General features: G+C 47.3%; 1 protein-coding gene across 1 annotated transcript in view; it reads right to left on the reverse strand.

Moving 5' to 3' along the window:
* hydin (HYDIN axonemal central pair apparatus protein) overlaps positions 1-17248 on the reverse strand; it is a 118109-nt gene that overhangs the window by 1160 nt on the left and 99701 nt on the right. Inside the window, exons 57-85 of the mRNA XM_066713581.1 lie at positions 16674-16915; positions 16217-16334; positions 15896-16100; positions 14146-14381; positions 13643-13794; positions 13299-13488; positions 12812-12920; positions 12259-12513; positions 11674-11819; positions 11045-11263; positions 10552-10712; positions 10233-10342; positions 9719-9944; positions 9332-9553; positions 8675-8813; positions 8300-8465; positions 7914-8061; positions 7565-7772; positions 6895-7116; positions 6635-6804; positions 3976-4174; positions 3512-3670; positions 3027-3307; positions 2524-2743; positions 1891-2109; positions 1418-1581; positions 1048-1198; positions 616-846; positions 111-335 (exon numbers count right to left, since the gene is read on the reverse strand). Coding sequence (XP_066569678.1) covers positions 111-335; positions 616-846; positions 1048-1198; positions 1418-1581; positions 1891-2109; positions 2524-2743; positions 3027-3307; positions 3512-3670; positions 3976-4174; positions 6635-6804; positions 6895-7116; positions 7565-7772; positions 7914-8061; positions 8300-8465; positions 8675-8813; positions 9332-9553; positions 9719-9944; positions 10233-10342; positions 10552-10712; positions 11045-11263; positions 11674-11819; positions 12259-12513; positions 12812-12920; positions 13299-13488; positions 13643-13794; positions 14146-14381; positions 15896-16100; positions 16217-16334; positions 16674-16915 — 5493 coding nt within the window. The remainder of the gene's footprint in view (positions 1-110; positions 336-615; positions 847-1047; positions 1199-1417; positions 1582-1890; positions 2110-2523; positions 2744-3026; positions 3308-3511; positions 3671-3975; positions 4175-6634; positions 6805-6894; positions 7117-7564; positions 7773-7913; positions 8062-8299; positions 8466-8674; positions 8814-9331; positions 9554-9718; positions 9945-10232; positions 10343-10551; positions 10713-11044; positions 11264-11673; positions 11820-12258; positions 12514-12811; positions 12921-13298; positions 13489-13642; positions 13795-14145; positions 14382-15895; positions 16101-16216; positions 16335-16673; positions 16916-17248) is intronic.

Consider the following 17248-nt stretch of genomic DNA (forward strand, 5'->3'; position numbering starts at 1 on the left):
AGTCACTCTTTTGTCTTAACATCTTAATGAAACTGCACGTAGCCGGCCGGCCCATGTATCAGAAGTGCGCTATCGAATGGGGATAAACCGCACCAAGGCCCAGTGGGTACCTTGCAGTTGTACTCGACCTTGACGCGAGAGTAGTTGACGAAGGTGGTGGAGACGCAGTGCGAGCTGCCCAGCGAGGTGCGGAAGAACAGGGCCTTCTCCTTCCCCGCGGGCAGGGCCTTCAGGAGCAGCTCGTAGTGGAAGTGCCCCAGCTCCGCATTCTGCAGCGTGAGCCGGGCTGTGGACTCCCCCACGCGCAGCGGCTGGTACTCAAACGTCAAAGTGCCCTGTAGAGAGAGGGGGATTTTAGTAGTTTTCTGGATCAGAAGGGTTTACATTATATTTCCCCCTTGCATGAGAGTCACCATCCACATGTTAAAGTGAGTGCCTACAGTTGGTCACATATATGAATAAATGTACCAGCTGCACATACAACATGTTACTCACACGTTAAGTTATCCCACAAGCTACTTGTTCCCACAAGCTACTATAAGTTGCTCAGACAATGATCAGGTTATTCTGGGAACACCTGTATAGAGGAGCCTGGTGATGGCGGAGGAGACGCACCTCGGAGTGCGGGGGCACCGTGAGTTGGGCGGGCAGGCTGATGTCGGCCGACCGGCACTCGGTGACGAAGGTGAGCGGAGAGGGCAGGGGGTTCTCCACCTGCACTGTGGCGGAGGCGCTCTGCCGCACGGGCGTCACCATCTCGATGGTCCTGATGATGCCAGGGGCCGTGGCCTTGAAGTTCACGAAGTAGAACAGGTACTCCTGGGTGACCTCGTTGCGGAATGTGACCTGGGTTTTTTTTAAGGGGGGGGGACCGTGGAAGAGGACCAAAATAAAATAAAAGATAAATAAACTAAACAAATCCATAATCTATATAATCACGCACCCTCAGCTCTACTCTGAAAGCCTGAATCTGTAGTTAATCACCCAGGCTATGTACAGGTATTCAGGGCCTGATTACATTGTGACTTACAAGCCCCCTCCACCCACCTTGCCGTTGAACATCCCCTCTCTGTAAGAGAAGAAGGTCAGCTTGTAATCCCTCTTGGCCAGGGCCGGAACTTCAATGTAGTCAAGCCCCTTCACGGTGGTGGTACTGTCCGGCTTGTCAGACTTCAGCGTCTCCACTATGGCACGAAACCTGGAGAGGGCAGGGAAGTTGTGTTGGGGTGGGGGGATGTCATTAAAGTCTCAGAACCATCCACATATGAGACGAGGGAGGACACACAACGAATAACAGATACAAGCCATTGAGCCGAGGCACTGCATGAACACGTATGAAGTGACATGCCCACTGACCCTCTTTTCTGTAGCCCTGTATGAAATGACACGCCCACTGACCCTCCTCTCGGCACTGTACCTCTGAGGCTTGGCCAGCCAGTTGGTGATGGGCAGCAGCTCTGTGTAGGAGATCTTGCAAGGCACCTCGTGGGTGATGGTGCCCGCAGCCTTGGGGGGTTCCGAGGTGCCCTGCAGCGTGTAGAGCATCCCTGTGCCATCCGGGAACGGGATAAAGACCGAGCCCTGGGGGAGACAGGCAGACATTGTGGGCCGCCCAGGGTCAAAGCACTGTTTCTAGCCACCAGCAGCTGAACAGCACTGCAGATTAATTGCAACACAACGCTTGTGCTTGTACAACGGCCCGTCTAAGGCAGCTGCTCTTCGCATGACACAATCTGCATGACACAACAGGCTGATTTCTGACTACACTCGCCCTCTGGACAACCAGGCCTTCAGAAAGTACACAGTCAACACTGAACACATCACCACTCTCCATCCTGTAACTAGTATAGCATTATGGGATGAAGGCCCCAGCAGTACAATGCCCCGTACCTGGTGTTTCTTGCCATCCGTGGTCATGACCAGGGGCCTGTAGGTGACCTCGTACGCCTTGTTCTGCTGCTGTGGCTCGATAACAAATGTGGGCGACCCGCTCCAGTGCTCTCCCTCGATCACCGGCTTCAGGCTCCAGCGCTGGTTAGTGCGGTTGGACAGCATGATGGACTGTGTCTGCTGGGTGCGCACCTGGCACACGAAATTCACCACCTGTGGCTGTAAAGTGGACACAGAGCAGACTCTCTGAAACACGCGAACCAAATACACTGGCACTCCTCAGATCTGTTTTAAAAGTATTTTCCTGGATCGTAATGAATCTTCTGCTTTGACTGGCAATAAGAGTGATGTGGGAATTTCGAGACAAAGTGCAAAGGTTAAGCATGTTCGCTGTAATGAGTTAGTTAGTTGCTACGCCCACAGCAGCTGCTATTAATACAGCTACTGACGCCAATGATCATCAGAAGAATTTAAATGATAAGAGAAATACAATTAATGATAATAATCGTACTAACTAACTGGGGTGAATCCAAAGAATGTAATTTGAATATCAAAATGAATAGTGAACCTAATCCTGCGTCATACTATTGTTTCGTGCCGATTACTGACTGTGATGATCACAGTCCTGCCTACCTCCTTAGGTGTGGGGGCCCACATGCAGGACCCTGTGAGGGTCAGTGTGAGTGGCTGTCCCCCCTCAATGGCGCAGGGCAGGCTATCATAGCGGATATCCTGGCTCTGCTGCTGGGGGGCGAAAGTCACCACAAAGGGCACTTCCATCCCGGGGGAGATGTACCCCTCCACAGGGCTGATAGAGAAGTCAGGGGCGAACTTCTTTAAATCCCACTTAAAACTGAATAAGAAAACAAAGAAAGACGTATATTATATATACATGTAGACTACCCGATGAAGACACAGAAGTGTCAAAACGCGTTGTGAGTGTGAGTTATTCAATAAAATGAAACTGTAATAATATAAAAGTCTGGTCTAAATAACTAATAAGTAAGAGTGCGGCTACAAAATTAAATTGTCTTTATATATATATATATATATATATATAAATGAACAGATTGTATGTGCACTATTCCTGCTGGTGGGTGGGAGCGTGGCTGTGTGGGGAGGGGGGGCATGTGTACCTGGCACCGATGTCTCCTGTGTTCTGCATCAGGATGCGGCGGGTGGCCTGGCAGCGTGGGGCCACGGCTCCGAAGGGCAGGTCGTCCTGGTCCAGGCTGACCTCCACGCCCTGGCAGCTCCCACGCAGCATGAACAGTGAGCGCAACACGCCACCACACTCCAGCATCACCTCCTTGGCAAAGGGGGACACGCGATGGTTGGGGCTGAACAGCACCTCCACTGAACAGCGACCCCCATTGGCTTTCAGTGTCATCTCTCCCTGGGGGTTGATGCTGAGAACCTGGGCAGGGCAGAGGGAGGCAGGAAGTAGCAGTAGTGAAGAACTGCATTAATTTACCCAGAGACAAGTGTTTCCTGACCGGCAAACAGTTTTATTTTGCAGTTTCAAATAATCCCGCAAACTGATAAAATTCCTGCACCTCAGTATGATTTCTTTACTAAAGATGTAAGCATGTACATTGAAAAACAATTCAGAGGCTTGTACCTTAGGGCTCAGCAGTTCCTGGAGAGTGGGACTCAGGAGCACGGAAAATGTCAGGGGGGCGTGGCTCTTGTTGACCAATGGGATCACTCTCTTCACCAGCTGTCCAATCTGCAGAGCCCCGAGGTTCACCACCCTGTGTTTGGGGTCCTCCACCTCAATCTGAGAGAAACACAGAACACTGCTCTGCTACTTTATTCTCAGGCAATGGGGTCACTGTAGGAAGCATTCAGGAAGACAACCTTTCCAATTAAAGCACCATAAACCATACACAGCACAACACCGTGATGCTAGCCTAAGAGCATATAGACAGGGTTATAGTTAAATATACACGACTGTGAAGCAGTCTGTGGCATTCAAGGAAAATAAAAGAAGAACAGTTGCAAAATAACTTGGGCACAGACAGGCACTACACAGGACATAACAGGTGCCTACGGCACTATGGCCCAAGGTCCCTCTGTCCTCACCTTCATCTCGGTGCCCTGCCCCAGGATCTCCACACTATGCTGCATGTGACCGTTGATCTCAAAGGTGACCCTCTCCTGGTAGCGCCTAGCCTCCCGTGGGTAGAAAGTAATGGGCACCTGCAGCTCTCCCCCTGGAGGAAGCACCCCTGCCTGGAAGCCCACCTCCAGTTCCGCTGTGCTGGTGAACAGGCACTCCAAGCTGCAAAGGGGGGCAATCACAACATATACCAACAAACTTGTACTCACAAAGTGTACAGTTATTCCCCCCATAAATCTGCTGACATTTTTCTGAAATTCTGTGATTTAAAAAGGTGTTTTCTGTGGAATTTTGTGGCAGTGATTAAGATCATAAAAAAGTGATTTGTGTAATGAAATGAACAATCAAAAGGCATTAACTGGGACAATGATGGATGCAGAACAATTTCCATGTCTGAAAATGAACATGCCAATTTGAATGTCAATGCTAGGATATTTGTCATGACAAATCAATATGCAAATCAAAAATAATAAAATAATAATCTGATTTTAAAATGCATACAATTAACTAAAAATGTACTGTAGACTGGGAAAGCCCAGTTGGGACCACAGAAGTAGAAATAGAAATGGTTGAGATGTTAAATGACTGCTTTCCAACATAATTTGTCAGGGAACCAACCAGAGAGAGCATGCCTGAACTGACTTGATCTTTGCAAATGACCAAGATAAAGTCAGAGGGATGAGAACCAATGGCAAACTGTGATCACAATATGGTTAACATCATTTTGGCTCTGTACGCCAACCACAATGAATTTGAAAGGAAACAATCAAGGTTTAAGTGTAGACACTTTAGCTTTGAGGCATTCTTTCAAAAAATAAGTACCAAGTCTAAAACAATGGTCTACAATTTTAGAAAAGCAAATCTTGAAGGTATGAGGCGGCACTTAGGAGAGTTAGACTGGAGCACACAGGATACAGATTCAGTTGAAAATGGATGGTTATATTTTAAGAATATACTACTGTACCAAAACTTAGCAAATTGAAGACCAAAAAACATTGGCCTAAATAGTTTAATAGAAGTATGCAAAAAAATACCAAGAGAAAGAAAATGTTGTATAGCGCATACAAAAGGGATAGAGACAAGACAAAATACAAAGAATATGTTGAACTGCAAAGGGATTTTAAGAAAGGGATCACGAGAGCAAAGAGGGATAGTCAACATGGGTTTAGACAAGGCAGATCATGTCTTACTAATTTATTAGAATTTTTTGAACATGCAACTGCAGTTGTAGATCATGTGAAAGCATATGATATGATATACTTAGATTTTCAAAAAGCTTTTGATAAGGTTCCACACCAAAGACTGATCATCAAATTGGAAGCTGTAGGCATTCAGGGTAATGTAAGTAGGTGGATTATGAACTGATTGATGTATAGGAAACAGAGGAGTCGCTTCTAACTAGAGTGAGGTTGTTAGTGGAGTTCCACAGGGATCAGTACTAGGGCCTTTGCTTTTTCTAATCTATATTAATGATCTGGACTCTGGGATAGTTAGCAAACTTGTCAAATTTGCAGATGACACTAAAATAGGTGGCTCAGCAGACACAATCTCGGCAGCACATGCTATTCAAAGGGACTTAGATAATATTCAGTTGTGGGCTGACACCTGGTAGATGTAATTCAATGTGGACAAGTGCAAGATATTACATGCAGGTAACAAAAATGTCCACTATAATTACACTATGGGAGGAATTTTCTCCACCAATTTTTCACTTTCTCCATCCAAACAATGTGGGGAAGCAATAAAAAAGGCAAACACAATGTCAGGGTGTATTGTCAAAAGTGTAGAATTTAAAACAAGGGCAGTGATGTTCAGACTGTACAATGCACTAGTTAGAGCTCATCTGGATACTGTGTACGGTTCTGGGCTCCACACTTCAAGAAAGATATCGCTGCTCTAGAGGCAGTTCAGAGGAGAGCAACCAGACTTATTCCAGGTCTGAAGGGAATGTCCTACTGAGAGACTGAGGGAACTGAACCTTTTCACCCTGGAACAGAGGAGACGACTTGGGGACTTGATTCAAGTCTTCAAAATCATGAAAGACATCGACCACATCAAACTAAAGGAGCTTTTCCAGATCAGCAGGGACACACGCACCCGGGGACACAAATGGAAATTGGGCTTCAAGGCATTCAAGATAGAAAACAGGAGACACTTCTTCACACAGAGAGTTGTCAATCTGGAGCAAACTCAATGGGTCAAATGGCCTCCTTTAGTTTGTTAACTTTCTTATGTTGTTAATACAAAAATACACAATGGAGATTCTTAAGAAAAGGTGGTACAAGTGAGTGAAATGTAAAATAGGTGCTACTTTCTTTATATAACGTCACTGACAATTAATATTTATATATGGTACCAAATTTTAGTTTTTAAAAATGTTCCTTGTCTATCATTCAAATAAGTGTCTTTTTCTGCATGTGGTTGAGAATTTTGCAGAAGCAGGCAAATTCTGCAACAAATTGCACAAATGCGGAATCGCGGATTTCTGGAGGGACTATAAAGTATTGGTTTATGGCAGTTCTAAAAGCTGCGTCTCTGACTCCGATCAACCCACTGCCCTGGGTCCTGTGTGTCGTGTGTAAGCATTGTACAGTAATGAGACTCAGAAGAGATCGAGCTTACCTGGCTGCTCTCTCCCCCTTGTTGGTGAGGATGAGAGTCTGAGTGCAAGGCACCATGCCGATGTGGTAGATAAAATTCATGCCGAAGTTGTGTTTGGTGAAAGAGAAATGGACTCCGGGGGCCACAGCCGACCCAGACAGGGAGCAGTGAAACTCAGGGCCATTCTTTATCTGCAGAGAAAGATGAACGTCATACATAGAAAGAAGAGACAAAGAATATTGTCTTAAGGCCTCACAGCACTATGTTACACTGGGACCTGCCTTGATCCGGAGCTCAGTTTCCTTCAGCACACAGCAGGACTTGGGGTGAAAGGTCAGGGTGCAGCAACCCTGCTGACCCACTGCCACACTGTCCCTCTCTGGCACCACCTTCAGGCTTGTCAGCAGCTCCCGTGGGCTGTGCAGCTCGTACTCCACATCAAGGGTGAACCGACCAGGGTTGGACACCAGGATATGGCATGACGTAGGGTCATTCAGCTCCACCTGGAAAGACATGGCAAAACATGGCCAGAGCCTCTGGCACTATAAACCACCAACAGCACCGACTGCATCATCTAAACATTTATAATATGTTGTTCTTGTTTGTTTTTGTTTTTGTTACCTGCAATCAGGTCTACTACATTTTTTTTCTTTTTTTGAATTAATAAAACTACAGTGAACACATTTTCAATTCTCCCTGTTAAATAAAATACTAGAAGTTAACTTCAGAAACATTATTGAATCACTGTGACTTCTCATTATTTGCTACAGAAATTATTAGCTTCCAGCTAGAATTCTGAGAGCTATTTATTGAGCTTCTTAATCAATCTTACTGAAGAATCCTGCAGCTGAATGAAATGCACACTGTAAAATTGATTTAGTTTTGGTTATGCTGGGTCTGCTGGGTGATTGAAGTAAGACGGGTTGAAGAACACAACCAATAAAGGACTACCTGTTTGAAGTCAATCTGGTTGGCGGTGCTGTGGCTGAGCTCGGTGGACAGCCCCTCTGGACTCTCGCACTGCACACAGGCACTCATGCTGTAGCCCTCGGCCTTCACGTTCAGGCTAAGGGGCTGTATCTTCCTCTTCACGTCACACACCAGGTTAAAGTTCACGCTGCCCTCCTGGCTGGGGTTGAAGGAGATGACCACTGGGAACCTGCAGGCAAGAGACATTGGCTTGGTCCTGTCCCATGTGTCCTGATTCAAAATCCCCTGTTAGCGGTGTGTCACTTCGCTTTAAACACGCCACTTTTGGAATGTCCATTACTCCAGCCACAGCCCTCCCCCATCTTCGTACCTGTCCCTGGCTGGCACCGTCCCATCCATTGGCTGCAAGAGCAGTCTGTCGTGGTACCCCTCTGACTGGCAGGAGCTCTCCCGGAATGAGAAGTGGAAGGCTGTGTCTTCACTGTTCACCATGTGCACCGTCTCCAGGACCTCTCGGCCTGCCCGACACAGGGGGGTACAGAAAGGGAAGAGCTGTGTTTTAACAGTTGTCTATACATATTTATAGCTTAACTTCACTGTGTACCGCATTTGCTATCGCTCATTATTCAGCTATCCAGATTGAGACTTTGATATGATTTTTATGCGGGTCTACATTCTAACCCCATTCTGCTTGGGGACAGTGAGGTGGCCCTCAGCGGGTCCACAGTGAGATGCTGCTGGAGGGCTGTGCCTCACCCACGAGAAGACTGCCATATGTGAGATAGGAGCGGTCCAGACAGACGGCTGGTTCCCTGGAGGCGCCCACCAGCAGGAAGGGCACAGCAATGCTCTGCTCAGGGATCAGGAAGGTCCAGAAAGACTCAACGGTCTCCAGCTGCTGAGGCAGGAACTGGAAAGAAACCTGACAGGAAACCATGGGAAAGGATGGAAGCAGCGCGTGAGTTTGTGAGAGATACATTTCTTTACACACATTTTGCAGTAAATAAAAGTTAACTTTTTTTATGTAAAAGTGAGGCAGAAGAGGTCCAGTACTGCTGTGATGATGACCATGCACAATAACTGTAACTGAAATGAATATGCTTAGACGCACATACATACACACACACACACCTCTACTTTTTTTCCTGGCTGGATGTGGCCCCTGTGTGTGAGGCAACGGAAGGGACTGTGCAGCTGCAGTTCCTCCGAGTCCTCGCACCTCCACAGGAAGGAGTAGGGTGCATTGGTTGGGTTCATTATGCTGAAGACCCTGCAGAGGAGTGAAGTGTCAGTGGTGAGTTATTTTAAAAACACTGTACTAGTGGTGCTGCTCTTCAGCCAACTGGTGCAAAGCGTGTCAGCGAGATAAACTAGAGGCTTCACAGCAGTACATTCCTCACAGGGATCAGGAACGGACACCTGTTATTGGGACAGAGCAGTTCTCACGCACTAGAGGTTGCGGTTATGTGGGAGAAGATGACTGATTTTTATTTATTAGTAAATTCTGTTTTATGTGTTTTTACTTATCAGCTGTGGATACTGCATGAAGAACGTGACAGTTTCACACTGAAAGAGCATTAAAAAATGCCCTCTCCCTAATTATGAAAACCAATATCATCTATCCAATATTTCACACAATTCTAAAAAGAGCAACTCAATTATAAGAGCGATTAAAACAGAGCCAAAAGTGTCTTCACCATAGTCTTCTTTCGACTTAACAAAAAAAAAAGGCGGTGAGGAAAATACCGTGCTGCAATCCGGGCTGCTCTGTAAGGAGGGTGGGCGTACCTGGGGATGATGGTGTTGATTCCCACAGAGTGAAACTCGATGACCCTGGTGTTGGGGTCCAGTGTGACCCTGGGGGGGGCCCCATGAGGTCCGCGCAACTCTGGATTGCGCCGGCTGCTGCTGATGTAGTCCGAGTCCTCCAGGTCAAAGTGGCAAAATGGCAGGAGGCTGCGTCCGCTCACTGCCATAGTGGGGCCCTGCTCGTCCTTCAGGTTGGGGATACTGCAATAACGACAGATACGAAATCTGGAGCCTCAATTTCGCTTCACCTTGAATTCTGCATTACATCATGTCGGTCTTAAAAATATATATTTCCAGTTTGTTTTATGTTTAAAACTCGATAAGCGTTTGTATAGGAGATGTAATTTTTCTGTCATCTGAGCTGACCTGCAAACCAGCCGGCCCTCGCACTCTGCCACCTCCACAGGGGAGAACTTGATGCGGAAGGTCTGGGTGTTGCCAGGGGTGATGACCCCAGCGCCAGGCTCCACAGAGAAGGGGGGGACTTCTGGGTCACCGGCCAGGAGAGAGGAGACGCTCTCCAGGGCGCTGCCTGGTCGGCTCTGCACGCTGCTGCCCAGGTGAGAACCGGGGGGCTGATGCGAGGGGACACCTGGACACACAAACCAACACACACAAGTGCAGCTTCGTCAAGCATCAGCAGCTGACCGGACCCAAGAAGCACATCTGAGAAATTTTAGTCCGCGTAATTTTCTTGAGCTGTACTGCATACAATTCCGCTCTGCTGCAACAAATTTAGCAGGCGGCTCAGCAAACGAGTTTGTTCAAAAACTTGCAACTAAAACCAACACTCTCCAGTTCCACACACAAGTTAACAGCTCATTTGTTTATGTGTGAGAAGGGTGAAGCACATCTTTCCTATCTCTATCACGCCTTTTACCTTCCGAATCCGTGTGTCTCTCAGAGCAGCTGACACCCCTCCTGAACTGCTCCATCAGGACCTGCCAGGAGAACTGCAGCCCCACATGGCCATTATTCATCATTTGGATCCTGGAAGGGAGAGACATAGAGGGAGAATAAATCAGAGCTAGAACTGAGTTTCAGCTCTGCCACACAACGTGTATTTTTTCCCCAAACCTATTTCTATTTTACATTCTCCAGCTTGACCACTACCAAACTTTGTCTATATCACAGTGGCAGTGTGGGTCTTTCAGAGGTGTCGTATGCACATGGCCCTAGATAATGTTGCCTGCACTCACTCGAAGACCCTGGTCTGGAACAGCAGGGTGTCTTTGAAGCGGATGGTCTCCGTTTTGCATCTGAACTGGGTGTAGTCACATACGGCACTGACTCTCAGCTCCAGCTCGCGGGACGAGTTCTCCAACACACTGTGGGCGGGCTCTGGGTCAGTCTCCATTACCTGAGAGATGGATAGTTAGGAGAATGAGAGGAAGAGAGAGATAATGACAGAGAGAGAGACAGAGGGGGTGAGAGTCAAGGTCAGTCTTTGCCTTAATTCAACCACAGATGCTTACATGCAATAAAATCTCATGCAGACAAAGGCAAAATGCGAAATGATTGTTTAACAGCTTCTTTTAGCCCAACCAAAACTTGCATTATTGAGTCAACAACAGTCTTCGCATTCACTCGTCCTTTCATTGTTCCTTTCATTTGCATTGTGCTACAGTTGAGCTTCATGTTGTAGTGTAACCCGCAGGATGGGTGGCTGTGCAAAAACCCACACAGGGATACCTTCTGCTTGGCTGGCTGTGGTATGGCAGCTTGCTTTCCCACATCAACCCACTTCACCGTCCTCAAGCGGTCGTCCCAGTCGGGTACCTGGTCCACTGGCTGCGGGAAAATGATCTTGCACAGCTTACACTTCACCACCTGCGAGCTCAGGGTGACGGACTGCTCTGAGTACAGCGTCACTGTGATGTCCTTTGCACAGCCTGCATGGAGGTGTCCAACCTGTGACAGGCAGAGGAAGATTGCATGTAGTTACCAGATGGGTGCAGCTGAAACCCAATGTGCAAAGTGCAAAGCCTGTGAGGGACAGACAGGCCGGAGCAAGAACCCCAGTGAGAACTTCAATGTTATGTGTCCTACGTGCTGGTGTCTTGCTAGATGGATTTTATCATGGAAGTTACTACAGTAGTGCTACCACAGAGCATCTGCACTGGCGTTGACACAGGACATTTTATTTAGGTCAAATGTAATATCTCTTGTTTATTGAAATCCCCTCAATTTTCAGAGGACTGAGGACTTGCGCGAATTTCTGTTTTTAGGATTAAAAAGACTTCATGTTGTAATGCATAAATCATACCAGGGACAGTAATTACTGAAACAGACCATCGGACACAATGGGAGCCAAGACTTACCTGGGGAGAGAACCTCAGCTGTGGGCTGTCTGCGGGCCACTCAAACCGCAGGACGTCAGTGCCGCTGTGATTGGTCATCGTGAAAGTTTCCTGGTAGGGACGCCCCACGTGGCAGTCACCAAAGTGCAGGATGTCTGCTCGGCATGCTGAAACAAACGAGTGCCCAGCGTGTTTGACTGGGTTGTGTAGTTTTCCTTTGGCAGCGATTTCAGAGACACTTTTGGAAGCTCGACTGTGAGACAGACGACTATGAGCTGTAGCTGCCAGCCATCTGGAGCAACTGAGCTGCAGTAAAAACAGACACTACTTCTCCCAGGAGGTGGAAACAAGCGCTGTTCAGTATGAGATGCCAGGCGTTGGGGATACACCATTTCTCAATGACCATCATAAGTAAACCAGTTAATTAGACACAACAAAACAAGTTCTAGTGAGGTCATCGAGACAGAGAACATAACCTGTCAGAGCCCCTGTGTTAGTACCTGTGTTGTTCCCTCCGAGCGACTGTGTTCAGGGGAGATGCGGAGTCGATCAGTGCAGTGTGTTTGCATGACGATCTGTAACCCCCTGATAGATTTGCCCACTCACCTTCCAGAGGATCCTGATCCAGCTGGGCCTGAGTGGTCTGGGAGCTGCCCGCCCTGTGGATGTTGTCCAGGGTGACCTGGTCCTGGTAGCCCTCCCCAACCAGCTGCACCTCTGTCTCCTCGAACTGGTTGTCCACCACCTGGAGGCGCATGGGCACGTCGTAGCTCTGTGCCGAGCCAGGGCTGAACACCACGGAGAAGTCCGCCTGCTGCCCCGGGGTCAGGATCAGGGAGGCCGTGTGTGCAGCCTGTCTCTCTGCATGAGGAAACCAAACCAAACCATTGCATGACACACCTGGGTTCTAACATCAATCAGTCAAGCTTTCTGCTTTAATCACTCTGTTTCTTCTAGTCTCTATTTTATGTTGGAAAAATATATCTATTCACTATAAGTTGACAAATCATCTCATTCTGGCACACTCTTTGTACGTGGTGCCACACGTGATTCAGATCCTGAGTTAAAAATAGAGACCCTTCAGCTCCTGCACAGGTGTTTTCTAGAGGCTCTCAGGGACACTGACAGTGCAGGCACTGTCTACAGGTCTGTCACCTACCTGACACCCAGCTGCTCTTTGTCCTGGACTGGGAGACACAGCTGCAGTTTGTGTCCGGAGCAGCTTTCAGGGTGAAGGCCCCCATTGGGTCCAGCAGATCAATATTGACCTAAGGGAAGAGATACAGAAAGCAACTCTGAAATGCAGATATTGGATTTTGCTGATTGCTTAATCTACAAGCCACATTGATCCATCTCACAGCAAAAAATAATAAACCAAAACAAACACTGTTTTATTTCTTATTTATGGGGGTAAAACACAAGAAAATAAATCACACAAGTTTTTGAATTACTTTTTCAGACAAAGCACAGTGGCTCAAGAATCCACCTGGCCTCTCACAGATCCTGTAGTGATCTACTTGTGGCTACTCTGGGCATCCAACCTCAGCTCAGCAATGGTAGTAAAGTTGAAAATACCTCTGTGTCCGAACAGCCTCGGTAACATTTCCTCTCCCACCTAACCTGCCCGCCTCCCTGGGCTGTCTCACCTGGGCAGGCACGTTGCTGTCATTAGCAAGGAGGAGGGGCAGCGCCTGGGAGCGCCCCAGCAGCAGGCGTCGGAACAGCAGCAGCGGGTGGCCTTTGCTGTTTCTCAGCACTGGCCGCAGTACCGTCACACGTGGCAGGTTCCCGTCGCCGGCAAGGTCAAACACCAGGGCCTTGGTCTTGGGGCTGGAACTAAAGCACAGCAGCTATGAGATTCATAGGCAGCAGCCGCTGCAGGATGGCAAGCTCTGAAAAAGCAGTGCCGCACACTGTCGTGCAAGTCAGTAGTTGGAGTCAGGGAGATGGTCCCCCTGCTATGTTTTAATCAGATGTAAAGATCGGATACCTTAACAAGCCCTCCACAGCTGCCTCAAACACAGCCTGGTAGCTCTGCATGGTCTGTGGAGAGAAAGTCACTGTGGCGAAGGCGTGGGAGTGGCTCGGCACACACATGCGTGCCGGCTCCACCTCAAACACATCGCTGGCACGGCCAGGGATCTTAGGGGGAAGACAACAACAAAAAACATCCCGTTAATCTGATTATGTTCAGGATGTACGGTCCGCTTAAACCTGAAAAGTGTCAGACTTTCAACTCCTCTGAGATGAATGACCGAGACTGAAGTGTGGAGACATTCAGCAGCCGGCACTGGCTGATCAGTGATCTTCAATTCCTGCTTCCTTCTTTTGAAACCTTCTGTGCTGGAACCCCCATAGCAATGATCATGTCCAATCAAAGCAGGAGCCGTGAGAGAGAGTAAACACGGACACCAGGGGTTGACAAAGAGAGCGGGATCAAATAAAGAGGCACACTCTGACGCACTGACGAGCTCTGAATCTGTTCAGACCCACCTTGGCAGAGACGGGCTTCATGGCCAGGCTCAGGTCACAGGGCACCTTGCCAGTGTTGATGATTTTGAAGCGTGCCCTGGCCTGTCGCCCCACCAGGACGTTGTTGAAGAGGAACTTGCTTTCGTCTTCGATGTAGACCCCCATGCAGTCCACCATCTGCAGACACTGGAAGAGGCTGCTGTTCTTACAGATCCGGTGCTCCTCAAATATGGAAGCAATGTCATTCAGGACGATACCTATCGGGGGTGGGGACAAAGGAAACATGGGGATCAATTCTTAGAATTCACATACTATGCTCCTGGAGGATTAATGAAGACTGTCAATATCATCCAATCATTTATATATTAAATCCAAATATCGAAGTCTACACTCACCTAAAGGATTATTAGGAACACCATACTAATATTGTGTTTGACCCCCTTTCGCCTTCAGAACTGCCTTAATTCTACGTGGCATTGATTCAACAAGGTGCTGAAAGCATTCTTTAGAAATGTTGGCCCATATTGATAGGATAGCATCTTGCAGTTGATGGAGATTTGTGGGATGCACATCCAGGGCACGAAGCTCCCGTTCCACCACATCCCAAAGATGCTCTATTGGGTTGAGATCTGGTGACTGTGGGGGCCAGTTTAGTACAGTGAACTCATTGTCATGTTCAAGAAACCAATTTGAAATGATTCGACCTTTGTGACATGGTGCATTATCCTGCTGGAAGTAGCCATCAGAGGATGGGTACATGGTGGTCATAAAGGGATGGACATGGTCAGAAACAATGCTCAGGTAGGCCGTGGCATTTAAACGATGCCCAGTTGGCACTAAGGGGCCTAAAGTGTGCCAAGAAAACATCCCCTACACCATTACACCACCACCACCAGCCTGCACAGTGGTAACAAGGCATGATGGATCCATGTTCTCATTCTGTTTACACCAAATTCTGACTCTACCATCTGAATGTCTCAACAGAAATCGAGACTCATCAGACCAGGCAACATTTTTCCAGTCTTCAACTGTCCAATTTTGGTGAGCTTGTGCAAATTGTAGCCTCTTTTTCCTATTTGTAGTGGAGATGAGTGGTACCCGGTGGGGTCTTCTGCTGTTGTAGCCCATCCGCCTCAAGGTTGTACGTGTTGTGGCTTCACAAATGCTTTGCTGCATACCTCGGTTGTAACGAGTGGTTATTTCAGTCAAAGTTGCTCTTCTATCAGCTTGAATCAGTCGGCCCATTCTCCTCTGACCTCTAGCATCAACAAGGCATTTTCGCCCACAGGACTGCCGCATACTGGATGTTTTTCCCTTTTCACACCATTCTTTGTAAACCCTAGAAATGGTTGTGCGTGAAAATCCCAGTAACTGAGCAGATTGTGAAATACTCAGACCGGCCCGTCTGGCACCAACAACCATGCCACGCTCAAAATTGCTTAAATCACCTTTCTTTCCCATTCAGACATTCAGTTTGGAGTTCAGGAGATTGTCTTGACCAGGACCACACCCCCTAAATGCATTGAAGCAACTGCCATGTGATTGGTTGATTAGAAAATTGCATTAATGAGAAATTGAACAGGTGTTCCTAATAATCCTTAAGGTGAGTGTATATAAATATATATTCCTTACTTTTTATTTGGCAGTTGTTTCGCTACTGCAGTGGTAATCATCGACACTAAGGGGTTGTTTTATGATTAAACACAAATAGGGAACATCAGCTGAGTTAATAATTGCTTGAAAAAAAAAATCTTAGTATTCTTAGGTTTACCTGGTATGCAGCCTTCAGCCACTAGTCTGTATGAGATGCCGCTGGGCTGGTCACTGGGGTCCCGGTCAGAGATGTCAATGGCCAGGAACTCCTCACACCTGCCCACCTGGTCAGCCAGGCACTCCACTGTGATGACCTGCTGGGCGCCAGGGGCCAGGGATCCAAAGCCCGGGTACACGGTGAACAGGCCCACAGTGAATCGAGTCTGGGGAGGCACACTGACTTATCAGTTGTTCATGTCTTGTAATGTATTGTGGTGATGTAATCTGTAATTCTGTTTAATGCTGGCTATATAAAATAAAGTGTTATTATTATTACTACCTGCACAGAAATGCCCATTTCCCTCTGCATGGACTCACTACGCCGGAGTTTGTTGAAGGGCACTGGCTTCCCAGAGCAGGACCCCTCACGCGACCGTGTGCGCTTAGCAGCCACTGGACTGTGGGAAAAATCGTGGGCATAACAGCAGGCCAATGTAATCAGCAAGTCAATGAAAACATAATTGAATGCACAGCTTCACTAGCATTATGCCACTGTTTATCTGCTGTGAGCTTAACTGCACTCTTTAAACAAACTGGACAGACTGTTCTGTCCTCCAGGGGAAGCAATATTTATAGCATTATCACCATTAATTAGACTGGAGATCTTTTTCATTGTTCCAGTCTGTTTGCTGTAAAAAGGCCCCTTTCATACTCAGATCATCCATCGGCCTCTGTGCTCGTTCAGTTGCCCATTCAGTTAAAACAAACACACAAAGATAACGGAGGGTTCTGCCTACCCTTTTCTCTGGGTCTGTGGTGGCACGTCTCTGGGCATCCTGAAGATGGTGTATCTGAACTCAAACTCGCCCTTGTTCTCAACGGTGAAAGTACGGACCTTGCGGTTACCACACACAATGGCACCAAAGTTCATATCGTTGGCAGGCACTATGCAGTACTTGGTGAAGAGAGACTGGATGGATATTTTCACAGGGATGCTGGCTATGGTCTCTCCCCCTTCTGTGATGTTGGGCTCAATCACCTGGAACAATCAGCACAGTGAGGAGCAATATGTTTGGTAATGCTACACTAAATACGTGAAATAAACATGTATTTATATGTATGTGGAATGTCATGAATAACTGCTTCCTTCATATGCAATACAAATTAGCTAAATGGAAAATTATACTTCACTACATGTATAATACCACTGAAAATACAGACATCTTGTGATTAAAGTAAATGTAATGTAAATGTTCTCACAAAGTTAAAATGTTCTTCCAATGTTAGTTCAATCAACTCAAAGGCAAAGAGTTTTTGTTCCGAACTGGAAAACTTACTCACGTGAAACCAAGAATGAACCTGCTTTATTACA

This window comes from Amia ocellicauda, chromosome 9, assembly GCF_036373705.1.
Source record: "Amia ocellicauda isolate fAmiCal2 chromosome 9, fAmiCal2.hap1, whole genome shotgun sequence".
Taxonomy (NCBI): Eukaryota; Metazoa; Chordata; class Actinopteri; order Amiiformes; family Amiidae; genus Amia; species Amia ocellicauda.